General features: G+C 43.4%; 1 protein-coding gene across 1 annotated transcript; it reads left to right on the top strand.

Moving 5' to 3' along the window:
* Positions 1 to 9,391: 9,391 nt before the first annotated feature.
* On the top strand, positions 9,392 to 14,610 carry LOC124656878. Its single transcript, XM_047195538.1, is given in 7 exon segments — positions 9,392 to 10,405; positions 10,487 to 10,663; positions 10,824 to 11,381; positions 12,875 to 12,973; positions 13,047 to 13,309; positions 13,725 to 14,052; positions 14,173 to 14,610. Coding segments are annotated over 7 exon segments (2,682 nt in total). The 3' UTR covers positions 14,416 to 14,610.
* Positions 14,611 to 20,897: the final 6,287 nt, after the last annotated feature.

Below are 20,897 nucleotides of genomic sequence, written 5' to 3'. Positions count from 1 at the left end.
CTTGTGGTGTGATGCATTTGCGTCTTGAGTTAGCAAGTCATTCTCCAGTCTGCACATGTGATGTACAAAAATAATACTAATGTTCATTCTATGCTGCTCCAAGTGTCAAGCAAGTTGACTGTTTTTTGAGATAGTAGAGTTCTAGGGCCTACTTCCTGCTTTGCTTGTATTGATTATGTAATTACAATGGGGTGGCTCATGAGTCGGCTGCGGTGACTGCAAGCTAGGGTTTAGGTGATTGAAGATTTGATTGTTGTAGGGTTCCACGCCAGGGGTTTATATGAGAACCCCGGTTAGGGCTTACAAGAATTTCCTTAAGTCGGTTACAACCGCGTAGGCTTATTGGACCTTAGAGCTACTCTCCGAGGCCTCCTCTTGGCCTAGTCGCTGGCAAACCCTGGCAAGTGGCACACGCTTCCTGGGCCAATCGACGTTGGAGACCCTATATCTGAAATTCAAAGCATCTTACATTGGACATGGAGATCCTATAACTGAAATTAGACTGGACTAGTATGTGATGTGCAATTCAACAATGGTGTTCATCGGTCGCAATGCAGTGCTTCACAATACGCCCATAGCACTCGCACGCCAATTATAACAGCAGGGAGAAACTACGGACACATCCTACATGTCTACGCGACTAACCCTGGGCACGGCAGGGTTCGTTGGGGAGAAACTATGGACACATCCTACGTCTACACACTACCTATAGGAAAGTTGCTCCATGGCGACCATTTGAGGCCTTGTTTGCTCCATGTATTTTCTTTTACAAGCAAAAAAAAAGAATTATCTCGGATCTTGAAGAAAAAAAAGTTTATTTACAAAGCCAATTTTGGATGGGATGATTCAAAGATATCCCCACAAGGCCATAAACCATCTTATTTGTGTGTAGATTAAAATTACTTCACTGTACTAACGAGTAACGAAGTAGAATGGAAGAGTATAATTGGGGATTGTGTGAAAGGAAGTGTTTTATAATATCCATTTGAATCCCTAATCTCATCGAGGATAAAATCACACCCTAGCAAAACAAGTCTTGAAGCATATGACTGATGGTTTGACCTAGGAGCTCATATCCATGTGAACTATACTCTATAATGTCATACTAGAACTTGGAAACACGAACTCAAATTTTTCTTTTGTTGTAGGAAAACGTTCGGGCTCGTGCCGGTCATCCTCGCTCGCACGCTATTTCCTCCTCTAGCTCTCTCGTATGCTCATGTCTCTCCATGCCATCACACATGTTGTTGGGCTTAATGTTGGAGATATGCCCAAGAGGCAATAATAAAGTGGTTATTATATATATTTATGTTTATGATAAATGTTTACATACCATGCTATAATTGTATTAACCGAAACATTGATACATGTGTGTTATGTGAACAACAAGGAGTCCCTACTAAGGCTCTTGTATAACTAGCTTGTTGATTAATAGATGATCATCGTTTCATGATCATGAACATTAGATGTTATTAATAATAAGGTTATGTCATTGATGAATGATGTAATGGATACACCCAATTAAGCGTAGTATAAGATCACGTCATTAAATTCATTTGCTATAAGCTTTCGATACATAGTTACCTAGTCCTTCGACCATGAGATCATGTAAATCACTTATGCCGAAAGGGTACTTTGATTACATCAAACGCCACTGCGTAAATGGGTGGTTATAAAGGTGAGATTAAGTATTCGGAAAGTATGAGTTGAGGCATATGGATCAAGAGTGGGATATTGTCCATCCCGATGACGGATAGATATACTCTAGACCCTCTCGGTGGAATATCGTCTAATTAGCTTGCAAGCATATGAATGGTTCATAAGAGACCACATACCACGGTACGAGTAAAGAGTACTTGTCGGAGACGAGGTTGAACGAGGTATAGAGATACCGATGATCAAACCTCGGACAAGTAAAATATCGCGTGACAAAGGGAATCGGTATCGTATGTAAATGGTTCATTCGATCACTAAGTCATCGTTGAATATGTGGGAGCCATTATGGATCTCCAGATCCCGCTATTGGTTATTGGTCGGAGAGAGGTCTCAACCATATCTGCATAGTTCGTGAACCGTAGGGTGACACACTTAAGGTTTGATGTTGTTTAAGTAGATATGGAATATGGAATGGAGTTCGAAGTTTTGTTCGGAGTCTCGGATGGGATCTAGGACATCACGAGGAGTTCCGGAATGATCCGGAGAATAAGATTCATGTATAGAAAGTCATTTTCCAAGTTTGAAAATGATCCGGTGCATTTATGGAAGGTTCTAGAAGGTTCTAGAAAAGTCTGGAAGAAATCACCATGGAAGGTGGAGTCCCGGAGGGACTCCACCTAGCATGGCCAACCAACCCTAAGGGGGAGGAGTCCCAGGTGGACTCCACCTTGGTGGCCGGCCACCCCCTCCCCAAGGAAAGGTGGGAGTCCCACCTTGAGTAGGAGTCCCATCTTGAGTAGGTTTCGTCCTTATGGCAAGTTTTGTGTTGGGGTCTTATTCGGAGACTTGGACTACAACTCTTGGGGGTTTCCACCTATAAAAAGAGGAGCAAGGGGAGGGGGCCGGCCACACAAAAGCCCTCTTGGTCGTAGCCCCCAAGTGGCCGGCGCCCAAGACCCCCCTCTCCCAAAACCCTAGAGCCCCTCCTCCACATATCTCTCCCGCAACGCATAGGCGAAGCCCTGCCGGAGATCTCCACCACCACCGCCACCACGCCGTCATGCTGCCGGGATTCCGAGGAGGATCTACTACTTCCGCTGCCCGCTGGAACGGGGAGAAGGACGTCGTCTTCATCAACACCGAACGTGTGACCGGATACGAAGATGCTGCCCGTTTGTGGATATACGACGCGGATTTGCTACCATGGTTGCTAGCTATGCACCCACCACTGACCATTGGATATAGTGTGCAAGAAAATCAAGGGATCAAGACTCCTATGGCTATCAGTGGAATCACCTAACGGAATATGTTGGGGCGTTTCCAGCCGTTAGCATGCTGGCACGAATTGATAGTTGTATTCTACATTGTAGAATCTGAGCAAATGTTAATGCAATCTCGACTGTAATACAAATTAATATACGGTTGACAATACACATGATGCCTGCGTTTGTTTATCTATGTGCAGGAGAATGGGATTACCATCAGAAGTGCGTTTGAAACTACCGTCGTCACTGTCGTTCGTTTTGCCATGTCAGGATGGAAAGAGCTGGCATTTGCATGCCTTTGACAGTAGCTGTATATGTACAATGAAAATTGCAACTGAAATTACTCCTCAACCGGACATTGCTCATTTTGAACCGGCATATGCAGAGTGATCCATGCGTGGCACCGTGTGTGCAGAGTGCGTCCAGCAGTCTTCAACCTATTTTTTCGTATCGTCCAGTGATTCATTTGCACTTTCATTGGATAGTTGGTTTGGCGTTTCACCGAGCTCCGAAAAAACTGCATGTGCTATGGACTGACTTTTGTGTTGGTTCTTCGACCATGAAAATTGCACTTTCATTGGACAGCGCGGTTGGCGTTTGGATTGAAGCAGATTGCCAGAATATCAACGACTTGGAAATAATGGAAGAAAATGTTGACATGAATCCTATGCAGTGGAAAAAGAAGGGTGATATTCAATTGAGGTTAATGGAGATGTATGCTAATGAGGAGCTTTATTGGCACTAGAGATCTAATGAGAGGTGGTTATTACAAGGGGATAACAATACATCTTTTTTTCATAGAGTGGCGAATGGTAAAAGGCGAAAACACACTATGAAATCATTAAGTGAGAATGATTTGATTATTGAAGGGACGGGGAATTTGCTTTCTCATGCAACTGAATATTATAAGGCCCTTTTCGGGCCGGCACCGGGTAATATGTTTAATATTTCGCCGAATTTGTGGGAAGAGCATGAGAGGATTAGTGTGGAGGATAATGTAGATTTAACCAAACCTTTTACGGTTGGAGAAGTTAAGCATGCTTTATTTTCAATGAAATTGAATAAGGCTCCTGGGCCCGATAATATCCCTATTGATTTTTTTCAACATTGCTGGGATATTGTGATGCCTGATATTATGCATCTTTTTGATAAGTTTCATGAAGGCGATGTTCACAGGCTTAACTATGGGGTAATTACCTTGTTACCTAAAATGAATGAGGCTAACAAAATTCAACAATTTCGCCCTATCTGCCTACTTAGATGCATTTATAAGTTGATTACTAAAACTTTAATGATCCGATTGGATCCGTATGCTTCAAAACTCTTTAGTGTGCAACAAAATGCTTTCATAAAAAATAGGAACATCACTGATGGTATTATGGCGCTTCATGAAATTATCCATCATACTCATGTGAAGAAGAAGGTTGGGGTGGTGTTAAAGTTAGACTTTGAGAAGGCCTACGACAAAGTGAATTGGGATTTTTTGATCCAATGTCATAAAGTAAGGGGGTTCAATGATCATTGGTGTTCCTGGTTACATCAAATTTTACATAATGGGACGGTATCGGTAAAAATTAATGATGAGTTAGGACCTTATTTTCAAAGTGCAAAAGGGGTTCGACAAGGAGATCCGTTGTCGCCCACTTTGTTCAATATGGTTGGTGAGAGTTTGACCAAGATGGCCTTGACTGCTCAAAAAATGGCCTTTTTGTTGGTTTGGCAGCTGATCTGATTCCTAACGGAATTGCGATATTACAATATGCTGATGATACAGTTTTGTGTATCGAGCATGACCCCGATAAAGCAATCAACTTAAAACTTTTGCTGTATGTGTTCGAATTGATGTCGGGGCTTAAGATAAATTTTATGAAAAGCGAAGTTTTTGTGGTAAATGGGGATAATGATGTTACTGCTTTATATGCTAGCATGTTTAATTGTCAGGTTGGAAAATTACCTATGAAGTACTTAGGTGTCCCTGTATCTTTTTCTAAACTAAAAAGTGTGGATTGGGATTTTGTGGATGCTAAAGTCTTGAAAAAGTTGGCAGCATGGGTGTGTGATAGTGCGACTTCGGGGGGAAGGTTGACTTTATTACAATCTTGTTTATCCGGAATTCCTCTATACTATATGTCTATGTTTCTTATGAATAAAACCTTTGTGGAGAAGTTGGCGAAACATATGAGAAGAATATTTTGGCAAAGTAAAAGTAAAAAGAGGAAGTACTATATGGTAAAATGGAAAAAAAATATGTAGATCTAAAACTAAGGGTGGTCTGGGTGTTAAGGATTTGAGAAAGCAAAACATCAGTTTGTTGGTCAAATGGTGGTGGAAAGTGGACAATGGTGATGGATTATGGGAAAGAATTGTTAGAGAAAAATATCTGAGAAATAAAACTGTTGCGAATATAAAAGCAAGGTTTAATGACTCTCCCTGTTGGAAAGGTTTGTTAAAAGTAAAAGATATATATATGGTTGGCAGGAGAGTGAAAATAAAAAGAGGTAACCTGATGAGGTTTTGGAAAGATGTGTGGTTGGGGGAGAAATCTTTAGAGCACCAATTTCCTATCCTTTTTTATATCTGCCAAGAGCCAGAGGTGACCTTTCAAGAATGTATAGCCAAAAACTTTGTGATTTCCTTCAGAAGAAGGTTGCACACGGGAATTCTTGAACAATGGAACTATATACAAAGTAAAGCTATGGAGGTTAATATGGACGAGTCTGATGATACAATTTCCTGGAGCCTTAATAAGAGTGGGCTTTTCACTACAAAATCGGTGTATAAGTATTTGGAATCTGGGGTGTGTGGTCCGAACTATAAATGGATTTGGAAATCTGCTCTACCCCTCAAAATCAAAATATTCTTGTGGCAAATGATGCAAAATGCAGTCCTGACTCGGGATAATTTGAAGAAAAGGAATTGGGGTGGGAATCCTACTTGTTCTTTCTGTAACCAGTTGGAGGATAGAAATCATCTTTTCTATTCTTGTTCTTCGGCAAGAGTGATGTGGGGTGCTCTGGGTTTTGTGTTGGGGACTAACAGGTGTCCATCTTCCTTTGGGCAATCCTGGGCTTGGTTTTATGCATTCTGGCCTAGTGGAAAGAAGTTCTATCCTTTGGTGTTTGCAGTTGTTTGTTGGTCCATTTGGATTACTAGAAACAAGATAACCTTTGATGGATACAAGATGAAAACTCCTATTTCGCTGATTTTCACAATGTGTTCTTTTTTGAAATACTGGTCAGGATTGTACAAGGAAGAGGATAAGGCGGCAATTGAGGCTGGAGCGGAGCAGATGGTGCAGGTGGCTGTGAAGCTCGCGGGAGGCGAGCTGGGAAGACCTCCCCAAGATCCGGTGGTGCATGGAGTGTTGATGATTACCAATGGCTGATTTGCTCGGTCATTTTGGTCGTTTATTGTATTTTGTATGGTGCGATGTGGTACTCTCTGGATGTATGAACTTTCTTGGTTTGAACTGTTATATGATAGGGGGAGTGCATTAGCAGGTTTTTGTCCCGTAGGGGTATTCGAGGGCGAATACTTTCAGCGGGTTTCCTGCTAACGTCCCCCACAAACGTGCTATCATGTTGCCTCCCTTTCTTTTCCTGTTCTTTTTGTTTGTTTGGTGCTTGTAAAAGAGACATGGTATTTCCATTGAGAAATTAATGGAAAGAGGATAGCCCGTTTGGAAAAAAATCAACGACCTTACCCAGGTCTCTTTTATTGAAAGGAGAATTATTCGCACTTTGCCGTCAGAACAAAAAACAGAAACATGATAACATGAACTGTATCCAAATTGTGTTGCTCTAGCACCCACAAACTGATCTGGAAAACCCAAATCTGTAGCACAAATCCACACTATACAAAAGCATGAAGCAAAATCGGGAGCAAACCAAATCCCAGATACTTCTCCTTAATTACCAAAACAAAAACGATTCCCCGTGAAAACCACCCAAACTTTCTGCAAATCAGGGAGGCAGGAGACGAATCTTTTCCACCAAAATATGGGCTCCTGCGGTCCTGCCGTCCTACGACTCCTCCTACCTCGTGTCCGACTCCGTAGTGCTCTTCCTCGTCGCCTTGACCTTTGCTTCGTGTGGCTTCCTGGGTTGCGACAGCCGACGATGAAGGGGCCGGTGGAGGCAGGGCTTGCACAGGCGACCCCAACCTCCATCTCTCTTACCTTGTTGTTGTTGTGCCGAGGCTGGAGGTAGTAGGCCCGGTCGAATACCCAGCACGCACGCGCAGGCCGCCTGCGAGCGGAGGCCAGCCCATCCTCCCTCGGCCTCTCCAGCACCTAATGGGGAGAGCAATCTCGCGCGCCTCCCACCTCCCTGACGGTAGGGGCACACCGCACGCCTCCGCGCCTCCAAGATAGTGGTGAAGCAGGAACTTCCCCAGGCCGCGGTGGGTGACCGGCGTGGAATACAGGTACCAGGGACATCACCATCAGGGGTCCGTCGCTGGATCTCGAGCAGATTCAGATGCCATCAAGGGAACCCGAGGCGGTGGTGGCTGGGGAATGGGGCATGGTCGTAGGAGCAACCGCCGGCGGGGGTCGGAGGATTGAGACATAGGGGATGGGACGAGAGATCGGGGATGAATTCATAGTCAGGGTGAGGTCTGCTCGGTTCGGTGTGGAGAAAAAAGCAATCGATAGGGTGGGAATGGGGTACGGGTGAGGGTGGAATGGGTTGAGGAAGGGACGCGGTTATTGTAATTCCACGCGAATGTTCTCGGTAAGACGGTGTTGTTATTTTCCGTTAGATTTCCGTGCTCTCGCGAGGGGATTTCATTCTCCCTATAGGCGATCGAACGGGTAGATTGACATGCACAGCTAGCCACCATGGTAGTCCACTATTTTTTATACTGCATATATGCTTCCAAATTGCTACAAAATTTACGTTTGCTACAAGTATATTTTTTATCGGATTATGAGTGTTTGCTACAAGTGTATTTTCTCAGATTTTCAATGTTGCATACATGTGTGACAAATTCTACATGCTCATTTTTTCTTGTTGGGAACACATAAGTTAGATGTTGCGATGATCTTGGGCGTTGGTCAAAATATTATGTCAGTGCTTCAAATGTTTGCATGAGATGTTGCATATGTTAACCTCACATGTTACTAAAGGTTTTTGACATTTTCTCGTTGATTTCGCCGGGCCCGCTGGTTTTGATTTGGCCAATTGGGGTTTATCACATACCAATTTTTTTTTGCTACATTGATGTTTCAAATGTTGTGATGTTTTTTTAAATCATTTTGGCACCCGCATTGAAAAATAATGCAAGGATGTTGCAATAACATATTTTTTGCTACCCGAGTCGGGGTTGTGTTGCGATGGATGGATAGTCTAGATCTTACCTTTTAAGTCACCTAGAACAGTCGAGGGACGATTGATCTTCCACCAGTCAGGTCTCCCAATAGCTAGTGTCGTCCTTTGCAAAAATAAATGGCATACGATAAATTACAAGTTAATAAGAGCAAGTACAATAAGGAAGTGTTTAATCAAATCCATTCGAAACCCCAATCTTATTTGGGGTAAAATCACACCCTAGTAAAAAAGTCTTGAACATGTAACTGATGCTATGACCTAGGATCCCACATCCATGTGAACTATATATGTCATACTGGAAGTTTGGATGGCTGCCCTTGCTGTCAAGCTATATCCTTCCATTGCTCTCTCGTCTTCTCGTCTTTGCCCTTCCCATCAAACGTGTTAGGTGCCTAGAACTTTCCTCCACATGCCTTCGCCGATAGGTCCATCTCCCCATTTGCGATCGTTGCTGCTCCTGCACCTTTTTCCCGCTCGCCTCTCCTGACATACATACCTCCCCATCGACCTCACGTGTGGCCGAGTTTTTCCTTTGTTGCCGAGCTACCTGCCCATGTTTTCGGTGGGAAACGTGAAACATGTACGGTTGCATATGGGATGGGATGGTTGCACGGTTGCCCAATCCGGCGAGGACGGTGCTCAAGCACAAGGTTAGGTTTTCGCGAGATTTTTTTGATGCTGAATACATGCACTCAAATTGCTACAAACTGTTGTGCGTTTTATTTACGTTATTAGAGCAACTCCAATAGTATAGCCGGTTGTTGGCTATAAGCAAGATGCCATGTCATCTATAGCCCAACATGTAGCCAACAAGTATAATAGTTGGCTATTAGAATGTACTACTTTTTCAATGGATGGCCCACCTTTCATTCACACACCTTGCCTAGGAGCGAGCCCACTCACATTCTCTCTCCTCTTCTCTCTCCTCCAACTAGACACAAATATATTATTTTAATCTTTGTAGCCAGCTAACTAGATCTTATTGTACTTGCTCTTATGGGCCTATTGCTTGGTCAGATAGACCTCAGAAGGGTGTAAAGCCGGCCCAAAATTTTCTGACTGCAAATACCCCGCGGCACGGCACATGAAGAAAAGCTACCGGCGGCCTGCTGGTGAAATTGGCGAGGGCAACCGGAGAGAATGGCGGCGGCATCCGATTCAGGTGGTGGTTCGAAGAGGCGGCGGATGGACGATGCCGGGGAACAAGGAATCGGCGACAGGGAGGCCGCGACGGCGGAGGAGGACCGCATCTCGGCGCTGCCGGAGGCGCTGCGGCTGCACATCCTCGGCCTCCTCCCGTACAAATCCGCCATCCGCACGGGCGCGCTCTCCGCCCAGTGGCGCGCGCTCTGGACGCGCCGCTGGCCGGCTCCCTCCTCGCTAGACCTCCGGCTCGACACCCTCACCGCCGCGCCGCCGATCCTCGAGTCCCTGGAACGGCTCAGCCACCGGCGCTTCGACCGGTTCTCCCTCTCCTTTCAGATCCGCAACGGGGAGCTCAAGCCCGACGGCGTCCAGCGCATCCTGGACTACGCCGCCGCCTGCTCCGTCGCCGACCTCAACGTGGACAACGCTCACCGTGCCTTCGCCTTTCTTTTCAAGCTCCGCCTGCCGCCAGGTGACCCCTACCTCACGCGCCTCGCCCTCGCCGGCATTCTCGTCGGCCTCTCCAAGCCCTTCTCCGCTCAATCCCACACCTTCCCCGCCCTGGAGGCCATTTCTCTCCACGGCGTCAAGCTCTCCGACTACACCGTCGAAAACCTGGTGGCCGCGTCCCCTCTCCTCCACACCCTCGAGCTGTGCTACTGCGAGGGCCTCCGGTTCGTCAGCGTCGCGGCCGCCGGATCGCAGCTCAGGAGCCTCACCGTCGCGGAGTGCGAATGGGTGAGGGACGTTTACACCATGGAGGCGTCCACCCTTCGCTCCTTCCGCTACAGCGGCTGCTACATCCGCGCCCTGACAATCCCAGCTACCTGCGCGCTCGCCGACCTCTACATATGCTTTGGTGGATCTGCTAGTCACTCCCGGGAGGACAGGCCGGGCACCCCACTCTTCTGCTTTGGCTGGCCTCCTGAGGTGCCAAGGAACTGGCTTCAGGCACTCACCAACCTCTCCGACCTCACCGTGCTCACCCTCTGCAGCAGCGCCCTGCGGGTTCGTTGCTTACTGCATTTCACAATGCCGTCGATCAAATTGCATTGCTCACTTACTCATAGCCTTAATTCTTCTTTGCAGCGAGTGTCCTCCAAGGCCCGAGAAAGATCATTGGCCGGAAGTGCTGCACCGTGCAAATTGCAGAATCTGAGAGAGCTGCAGCTGCTCATGTTTGCGATGTACGACAGCAGCCTGGAGGATATCTACGTTTTCCTCGTCGCCTGCTGCCCCTCTCTATTAGAGAGGCTGTTTGTGGAGGTGAAGATACTCCAGTGCAAGAATGATCTTCATTGATTGATCTCTGCCGCTAAACAGATTGCACTATGACCATTAGATGATTTCATATGATACTCATAGTTTATATGTTTTCTCTTCTTGCGCTTTAGTTCTTCCTAATGCTTACTATGCTCTATTGCAGCTTCCAACAAATACTCACTATTATCGGCCAGATTTAGAACCATCAGAATCAGAGGATGAGCTACTAGAGCCAGTGGAGGAGCTGCCAGGGAAAGAACCACCCGAGGAAGATGGGCCAGAGGAAGAGGAGCTGCTAGAGGAAGAGGCATCGGAGGAAATGGAATCAGAGGAAGACTGGTCAGATGAGGAGCTATCTGATGGGGGGCAATCAGAGGAAGAGCCAGTGAAGGGTTTCCTTGAGAACCTTAAGTTGCTCAAGATGACGAATTTCAAGGGGAGCGACAATGAGATGATACTAGCAAGGCTTGTGTTGAGAAACTCTGCTAGTCTCAACCAATTGCTACTATTTACATCGAGGAGTGATCGACCAGAATGGCTCCGGGAAAAGCATGTGGACACATCCGGTATTCTTGAAAAAATATTGCCTCTCAAAAAGGCCTGGCCAAATGCCCAGATAATTCTGGGTGAGTCTGATGGTGATGCAGTCCAGCCATTGCATAGGAAAGTCTATGCACGCGTCTAGTTTATTTTTCACTAGCGGAGTTTATCAGATAATTTGGTATCAAAGGCTAGTAATTGCTGGGTAAGATATGCATGGTGTATGTTCTGTATTCCGTGTAGGATTATGGATAAAACTATTGTATCCCTGTGGTCTGCACCTTAAGTCTATCTGAAATACCACATTTTACTCTCAGTCTCTATATTAATCTATATTAACGTTGTCGCCTTGCTGTTGTTTTCTAAACTGGCACAATTCAGAGCTGAACAAGAAAATCTTGCAAATACTGTAGAATGCCTGGACTTGCTATGCCCTATCGTTTGCCCTTTTCGATCTTTGTGTAGTTATCTGTTAGAACAGCAGTATTGTTGCAGTGTTACGTTTTCCCTTGTGAATTACTCCCTCCGTTTTCATTTTTCTTGTCGCTGATTTGGATACCGTTTACACTATTTCTTGCTGATATTAATGGTTCACCCTATTTCTTGCTGATATTAATGGTTCATCCTATTTCTTGCTGATATTAATAGTTCACCCTTTTAGGCTTAAAGATTGAATGATTCTTGTACTGAATTCATAAGTTAAGCTGAACATAAATTGCATTGTGCCTGCAAATTATATCCAAGTGTAGCCAGTTGAGACCAAAGTATGCATAAATCATTCTTTCTCAAATCTGACCTGTCAGTCATGTCTTTGAATCTGAACAATGGTCCACTTTTCGGGCATATTTTCCCTGTCAGTTCAGCTCAGCCTGGCCAGAGGTCATTGGTGTTGTTTTTGTAGCAGGATAGCAGTGGACTGGATAACAGCTTAGGCATGTTTGCAGTGCACACACGAACACACGGAGCAGGTACAGAGTCCAAAGATCGCCATGGAGAGCGCGGGAGACAAAGACGGTGAGGAGCTCGCCAACGTCGGCGCGCCTGACATGTCAACGCGGTACGTCGCGCGTGGGAAAGAACAAGACTGGCCGGCGGTCGTCAGGGTGCCTCAACGGCTCGGCCAACCAGCCGCGAAGCTAGGGCAGGGCGTCAGGCCTCTTTCCTGGCAAAAATGGCATTGTGAGTTGTGACATACACCCTATACCTGAAATGTCGGTGTTCATACATAAGATAGCGTTCGTGTGAATGATCTCCTCCAGCCAGCTCACCTAAGCACGACATGATGGGCGAGTGACTGACAAAGAAAAGTCACGTGGATTTCGTCATGCATGATGTAAGAATGAAGGAATTAAACCATATAGTATTTGAGATTTGCTAACAAACCGACTAAGAACGAAGGAAATAAACCATATAGTATTTGAGATTTGCTGACCAACCGACTAAGAACCAAGGAAATGAAGGCACACTCGAGGCTATACATAACGGGACCCTATCTTCAATTTCAAGTACTCCAAGAACAGAGTAACCACACACACATCCAAGAACAGAATGGCTGCGTCTGGCGCGACGGTGACAAAGACGGTGCAAGAGCTGGCGGCGGCCGTCCAGGAGCCGCCGAGCCGGTACGTGCGGCCGGAGCAAGACCGTCAACACGGCCTGCTGACTGCCGACGAGATGCCAGAGCCCATCCCTCTCGTCGATCTTAGCCGTCTGACGGACGCAGACGAGGCCGACAAGCTCCGGGCAGCTCTGCAGACCTGGGGCCTCTTTCTGGTCAGCCTCTCTCTTGCGCACACCTTATTTAGTTTCTACAGTTTTGTTGAGACCGTTTTGTTTGATTATCTAGGCCACGAACCATGGAATCGAAGACTCTCTTATGGACGCCATGATGAGCGCGTCCAGAGAGTTCTTTCGGCAACCGATCAAAGAGAAGAAGAAATGCAGCAACTTGGTGGTGGAGGGCAAGCCCTTCGAGGTGGAAGGGTATGGAAATGACAAAATAGGAAGCCAGGATCAGATCCTGGACTGGAACGACCGGTTGCATCTGAAACTGGAGCCAGAAGATGAGAGGAATTTTGCTAAATGGCCTACTCACCCGGAATCTTTCAGGTTACCTGCTCCCTTACCTTCAGTGATGTTTCTTTTTGCTAACAGTATTCCTTTTTAAAAAAAAAACTAGTTGTATTGGCTTAGCTGCAAAGTAAGATACCATGAAATTTCATAGAAATATCCATGGAAAGAACATTAAAAACTATACTAAGAGTCAGCTCTGATCTAGTCAATGGTCTCGATTTGCCGGTGGACCCATGTTATCATATAATGAAGTTAGGCTAACAGTCAAGTGTTTTCAGCACAAGCTGTCTTTATGAATGTAGACTTTTGTATACCTTATGATGCTTTTTGCGAGATGTTGTTTTCTGAAATTTGTTGATGAATTTTTTTTCTAAAAGATATGCGGATTGAATAAAAAATCAACATCTCTGATTTGATTATTTGACTAAACTATTCTATAATCTTTGTACAGGGATGTGCTACATGAGTACTCTCTAAAAACTAAGAGAGTAAGAGACCTTATCTTGCGATCATTAGCAAAGCTCGTGGAGATTGATGAGGATTACTTCGTCAACCAAATATCAGACAAGGCTTCTGGGTTTGCTAGATTCAACTACTACCCTCCATGTCCCAGGCCCGACCTTGTTTTGGGCCTCAAGCCTCACTCTGATGGTGGTCTTGTTACCATCCTTTTTGTCGACGAAGATGTCGGTGGCTTGCAAGTTCAGAGAGATGGAAAATGGTACAATGTTCCAACCAAGCCTTACACATTGGTGATTAACTTGGCAGACTGCATGGAGGTAGGTGGCTACAAATACAAGCTAAGCTTCGTCCCTTGCATAATCTATGATGATCAAAAAGTGTATCCTATTACCTAAATCCTAATGCTCTGTTAACTTCTATGTGAAATTTTGATGCAGATAATGAGCAACGGAATCTTTAGGAGCCCAGTTCATAGAGTTGTCACGAATGTTGAGAAGGAGAGACTTTCACTGGCCGTGTTTTATGCTATGGATAAAGATACTATGCTCGAGCCAGGGCCTGGTTTGCTGGATGAGAAGCGACCATCAAGATATAGAAAACTGACAGCCAATGATTTCGTGCTTGGACTATTTGAACATTTCAGTCAAGGGACGAGATTCATCGAGACCTTGAAAATATAAGTTCACTGTTTTTTAGTTTATGGAGCTGTAGCAGTGATTAGCTATGGAGAATAATAAGATGCTCATCTTCTCTGGGTGGGGACCTTATCTATCACCGCCTTCGTGCAACTCTGCCAAGTCTTTAGTGTCTCACTTCATCAACTCTTGGCTTATGTAATTTCAAAACCTTTATCGAAAAAAATGTAATTTCAAAACGACAGCTATTGTTGTTTTCGTGTTGACCTCTTCTCCGTAATGGTGTTGTATTGTCTGGCATAGAGTAATTAGTGAAGAAATTTTTGATTCTCTAGAAAGGCCCTAGATTAATTCAATGAAACACGAGTTAGGCTGGCCATAGTGGGTAGTATCATATAGTAGTATCATGCATATGATATTTTTGTATGATACTAGATCCATAATGCATAGTATCATAGACTAGTATCATAGTTTTGCTATATTAATTGATTTGTAGAATCCCAATACAAATTTGTGTACAGGATTTATTTGATACTAACTTTTCTCGTGATGTGCGCTATGATACAGTATCTACCTATGATACTCTAATCTTCTCTCTCATCCATAATTACCTACCACATCGGCATTTTTGGTGGGGCTAGGATGCATGATACTAGCTATGATACTAGCACTATGGCTAGCCTTACAACACAATTAGTGTTTCATTGGAAGTACATAACTGCATTTTCTGGGTTTTCGTGGAGGAAAATAAAGTCCTAAATATCTCGAAGGCCTATGTATGGTTGTATTGTATGGCATGTGTGCTAAGTTTAATTTACATGGAGAGTGGAGGAGAGTTGAGAGTCTCGAGACCAACTTATGAGTGGTTCTCTCACACCTTAATAAACCATGAGAATATGGGACAATGATCGGGCGCTCACTCTCTTGCTCGTGGCGACACATAACATGTGTCTGACACGTCATGTTTTGTGAACGAGTCGGCTATACACCTAAGCATAGTTTGGCTTTATTTTTGCTGGTTTGGAGAGAATTAATTTTAATTAGGAAAATGCATATATGTACTTACACGCATGGGCTTGTCCTATCATGTCGGTTGGATACTTTAAGCTTAGGCATATGTTTGCAGTGCACATATGCAAACCATGGAAAAAAATAGCGCGCTATTCTAACGCTAATAGCATGCTATAGCATATCTGGAGAGCCAACACTACGCTATTTCGCCGCTATAGCACGCTATTCGCGTTAATAGCACGCTATAGCATGCTAATAGCGTATTTTTATGCCCACACTATTTTGTTATAGCGCTATTTTTTTCCTTGATGCAAACACACGGAGCACCTACAGAGTCTAGAGAGTCCTCTCCTCCGTGCATGAGTGCATCGCCTCTACCCTCTAGCTACCTTGTGAATTGCCATAACCCTCTTTTTGCTGACCCTCTTTCTGTATTTCGTGAAGGATTATGGCTAACTATTTGTAGCCTTGTATTCTGTACCTTAAGTCTATCTGAAATACCATGTTTTACTCTGAATGCCTATATTGATCTATATTGACGTTGCCACCTTGTTGGTGTTTTCTACAACCAAACAGACACAATTCAGTACAACCAGCTGAACAAGAAAGTTTTGCAAATACTTTAGAATGTTGGGATTTAAGTATGCACTGTAAGTTTTTGAGTGCCAGTTTGTTAGATCTATATGGTCAGTTATTAAAATAAGTTTTACCTTATACCCATCACGTAGTGGTGCTAACATATTCATCAACTGACTAAATAGGGTGGATCATAGGTTTAAAATACTTATTAGGGTGGAAGCATTTTCCATTATTTGGTCCATGTAGCTATGTCAAAATAACAAGGTTTTTAATGGTAATTTTTTTGTTCTCTCCTGTAGGTTATCTACCAGTGCACAACGTTCATGATCGTCTCTTCAATATGTGAAGAATCACGACCTATTTATGAAGGTGTCCAAACAGCTGAAGACACGGCGAGGAATTTTTTCCCCCAACATAGGTGGCATCGTAATCTGCGGATTGGACCACCACCACCCTAGGCGCTCATACGGACTATGAGTAGATCACGTGTATTTCGCCTTTTATATTTTATCTTTTGTATCGTTGGATGTCAGATGTCATATGTTTGTACAGCTGCATGCATCTTAGTTATGCAGAGACCGAACGTAATACTTAAATATTTTAAGTAATAAAATGCTCTTTATCGAAAAAATGCACCATCCTTTTTAGCACTTTGATCTTTATGCAGCATATCTGTTGGAACGGCGGTATTGTTGCAGTGGTACATTTTACCTTGTGAATTGCCATGACCCTCCTTTTACTAATAGTAATGGTTCACCCCCTTTAGGCTTGATGATTAAATGATTCTCGTACTGAAGTCACAAGATATGACTAGTTGAGTGCCCGGGCGTTGCCACGGCCTCTTTAAATTTCTTTTCTTACAACACATATAGACATAAAATTCCACGTGTGTAGAAAGAGAAAACTACATAGTATTCCAAAAAAAATTAAAATTATGGTTTTGTTAAATTGTAGTTCAATAAGAAACTATAATCCAGCATCGTAAGCATACAAACCAATAACTCATCTAATTTTATCTTATTGAGTAGGATTTCAAATTGCTCACAACCTAGAGATGGCTTCAAGTCTTTTATACACATCGCCCTATAAGTACAAACTTGTATGACGATTTGTTAGGCCTATGAATCTGCATGTTACATTTCGGCTTTGTCATATCGATCACTCATTCCGTCCATACGTCATACTTGAGTTCTAAAATTGAACTTCAGTGGCAAAGAGATTACATGACTATGGCGCATGAAATATACATTTTCAAATCATTAGAAATTAATGCCTACAGTTTTCTCATCATGTAGGACCTTGACTACCAAAACAACATCGAAGTCTTTTCCATGTTGGTGTACAAGATCTCATCCTTCATCGCTTTGTTTATATCCTGAACATCCGTAGCTACAGCTTTGAACACCTAATTTTTTTCTCTCTAACATGAACATCATCCTCGATAGATTCTCTATTTCTCTTAAATTTGCCTTCTTCTATAAATTGCATATGACGCTTGGACTTGCTAGCAGCAATAATATGATCAAATATTGTAGTATCAACTTCAACATCGAGTTCACCACAATAGTTAAATCCTCATATCTCGAGGGTGTAATGTAAACCAACATCACTAAAATAAAATAAATTGAATACCCCTATCCAAACTCTATAAAACCAACATAATGAATAAGTTGCATAGAAAGATGCAGAGAAACATGAAATAACGAGAACCCAAGTACCTGCATTTCACCAAGTAAGCAATGCACATTGGAACCATTCTTCCTTTCATTGTGGTGACACTTCTTCCAATCGCCTTTCTATGACTCTTCCTACTCAAATCCATGTCCAAACTACAAGAAACATCAGTAAACCAGGCGGAATATCAACCATTTTAGATCTAGCTTCATAAAGAAGGCCCACTCATGTTAGAAAATACAACATGCACATGTTATTCTAATAATTCTCAAGAATATTTATGTGAATGGGGGATGCAGGTGTTTGTTGGAGAGGGGATCACAACTTCCTAGCCCACCACTCACAGGAAATAAAGCATCGACAAATGACCATGTTTTTTCCCACTACACATGTAACCATGATGCAAATAAATATTCCAACGTTTTTTCTATGAAAAGACTACATTAATTGCACCTCTATCATAAAACACATCTTAGGTTGATAGCCTTCGAGCATCCTATGTTGGATAGTAGTAAGGATCATAGGACAAAGAAGATGTACAAAATGTGACAGATGTGAAGGAACATAGAACTAAAAGGTAACATATGAATGTAATTTATCTTTTCTTTACCTTTAGTCATGATATTGATTCCATCACTTGATAAGTTTCCTTAAAAGCTTCTCAATATGAATCTTCGAGGTCCTTGCTAGCTCCAAGCCACTATAGAAATATGTGGGCATAAATTGTGCATCAAACAGGACAAGAGTAGCGATAAATCGTTATACATCATGTAATTCAAAGTATCTATTTATCCGTCTTTTACAATGCGAATCTCCAATGGAAAGAAACACAATGGTAAAATCACCTCTTTGTGAGCAATTATTTTCTTGCTGAAACCATCCCGTGATTGATTTGTAAATTGGATGTCATGGCACCTCCGAATCCTATACATCACGGAGTGTGCCCATCGTAAGACCACAAGAAACATACAATGACGAAGCAATAAGGGCAGTACAATGTTCTATATTGGCCCAAAAAAGGATGAATTATTTTAGCTAAACTAACCGGAAAATGGCATCATTATCATTGTTCTTTGTGCTTGCTATTACACAACCTAACCATAATCTATTCAAAGATGGCAACTCACTATCCAATTTTAGAAAGTTTTGACTTTTGAGTGATACAACAATATACGTGTATTATAGTCCAATAAGACTATGAGAAGTAGGTTCTCAATTAACAACAGTTGTACATGATTGTGTAAATGAAGAAGAGCTGCGGTGTTCCTTCCATTTCATACCTGTTGAAGGGAGAGCCTTGGCATGGGATGTAGGTTTAATTAGTCGCCACATGGGAGTGATGAAGAAGGGGCCAGGTGTAAACTGCTGGTGCAAGGGTTAAGGGTACTCGCTTTGATAACCTTCTGTAGCATCATCATTATTTAGATGCAAACAAATATTGGATTATGATCAAATAAAATGCAATTTGCAATCTAAGAGAAGCAAGAGGAAGTGGTGATTTGGAAGGAACCAGCTTGTTGTAGCTGTTGAAAGAGATATTGAGTAGGTAGGTACCAGATTGGAAACAAATGACAAGGTATCAACTTGTCAATGCCTATGAATTGTAGGCTAGGGTTTAGTTAGAAGTAGAGGGCAAGTAGATCTCGAAGGTTTCAGCCGAAAAGTACTCGACGATTATGAAAATTAGGGTTTGTAGACAATGATTCGATGATCTCTTCGTCCCTCGACTCCCCCTTTATATAGGAGGCGGAGCCGAGGGTTTCGTTTTGTACAAGTTACAGAGTCCGGACGGTTTCTAACTTATCCCGCCGATTACAAATAGCACTTCCTATTACAACTATATCTTGGGCTCCCGAATCTTCTTATTCTTCGGGTAGTGGGCCTTCAGTAAACCCCGGGTACTATCTTCGGCAGGCCCATTTGGGATGCCTATGTCAGTAGCCCCCGAGATTTTGCTTGAATCGTAGAGTCGTGGAAAATCTCCACCGTTTATTTTTATTCGAGAGCTTTAACTTTTTTATATTTCTTCATATAAAATTCTATATTGTACAGGGATAATGGTAATTGGGGCTAGTTCATCTCGACGGATCGGTACTAGTTAACCGCTCTAGTGGCAATCCGCAAAAACCTACTTCAAGATCACGTCCCCGGACATGATCTCGGGATACCGGTGCAAACTTCGACAGGTGCCGCTTAAGGTCTTACCATTCCGTCGAGTCCCGACCAAATTTATCGAGTACCTAACGCGTCCGTTAGGATTTTTCTTCGTATCCGTTGATACGGATAAAAGTAGCAGTAGCGCAGTCTTCGGCGATGCCACGCCCAGCAGAACGGATCTGGGGTCTTACCTTCGCAAATTTGCGGCATTCAGAAATTGATCGCAACTTTGGCGTTCTGAGAATATATTGTCGAGTGCTTTTCCGGCTGTTGGAATGACACATTTTATCGAGTCAAATATGACTTATACTGCTCTCCCGATGGGAGTATATGTAGAGTTAATTATAACTCGAAATATACTCTCTTGCTTTTCTATCTTTTTTCTTTTTTAATTTCATCGGGCACGCGAACAGCGTTCCCGATGGGAGTAGCCCCCGAGGCTACAGCCAAGAACTTGTGCTTGGTTGTAGGCTCAATATTTTAGTCCACCTTGTCACTATATTGTCATTATTTCCCGATATGATCTTCTTTTCATCTCTCGGGTGCGCGAACAGCGCTCCCGATGGGAGTAGCCCCCGAGGCTACAGCCAAGAACTTGTGCTTGGTTGTAGGCTCCCACAATTTCTATATTGCCATACTCGAAATTTTACTTTTATCGAAGTAGCCCCCGAGCATTTGGGCAAAAACTTGTATTTGACCAAAGGCTTCCGAAGTATTCAAATAACTTCTCCTGTCGCCAATCTTCTTTTATTTTTCTTGTCGGCACGCTTCCCTTAGTCAAATTCACTTCATCTCTATTAATAGTCGGGATTTTTCTGCCTTGTGGGTCCATTGTTTCCACCACGTTGACACGTCGTGCAAGTGGGGGACACACGTCCTCCGCTTTTTCTGGCGCACGTACGGTAACGCCTATTCTATTCCATCTCAGTAAAAATACCTTTTTATCCTTTTATCTACAAGATCTTTTTTCACCACACGATTTCTTCATCCAACGGTGCATTGCTTCGCCCGATTCCTATATAAACCTTTCTTCAACCTCGGTTTACTCATTCGCTTGCGCCGCACATCTGTTCCTCTTTGCAAAAACTTCCCCTGCACCCAACTCT

This window comes from Lolium rigidum, chromosome 5 (genome assembly GCF_022539505.1).
Source record: "Lolium rigidum isolate FL_2022 chromosome 5, APGP_CSIRO_Lrig_0.1, whole genome shotgun sequence".
NCBI lineage: Eukaryota > Viridiplantae > Streptophyta > Magnoliopsida > Poales > Poaceae > Lolium > Lolium rigidum.
Note: the sequence above shows the minus strand (reverse complement) of the source record. Positions and strands in the feature narration are given on the sequence as shown.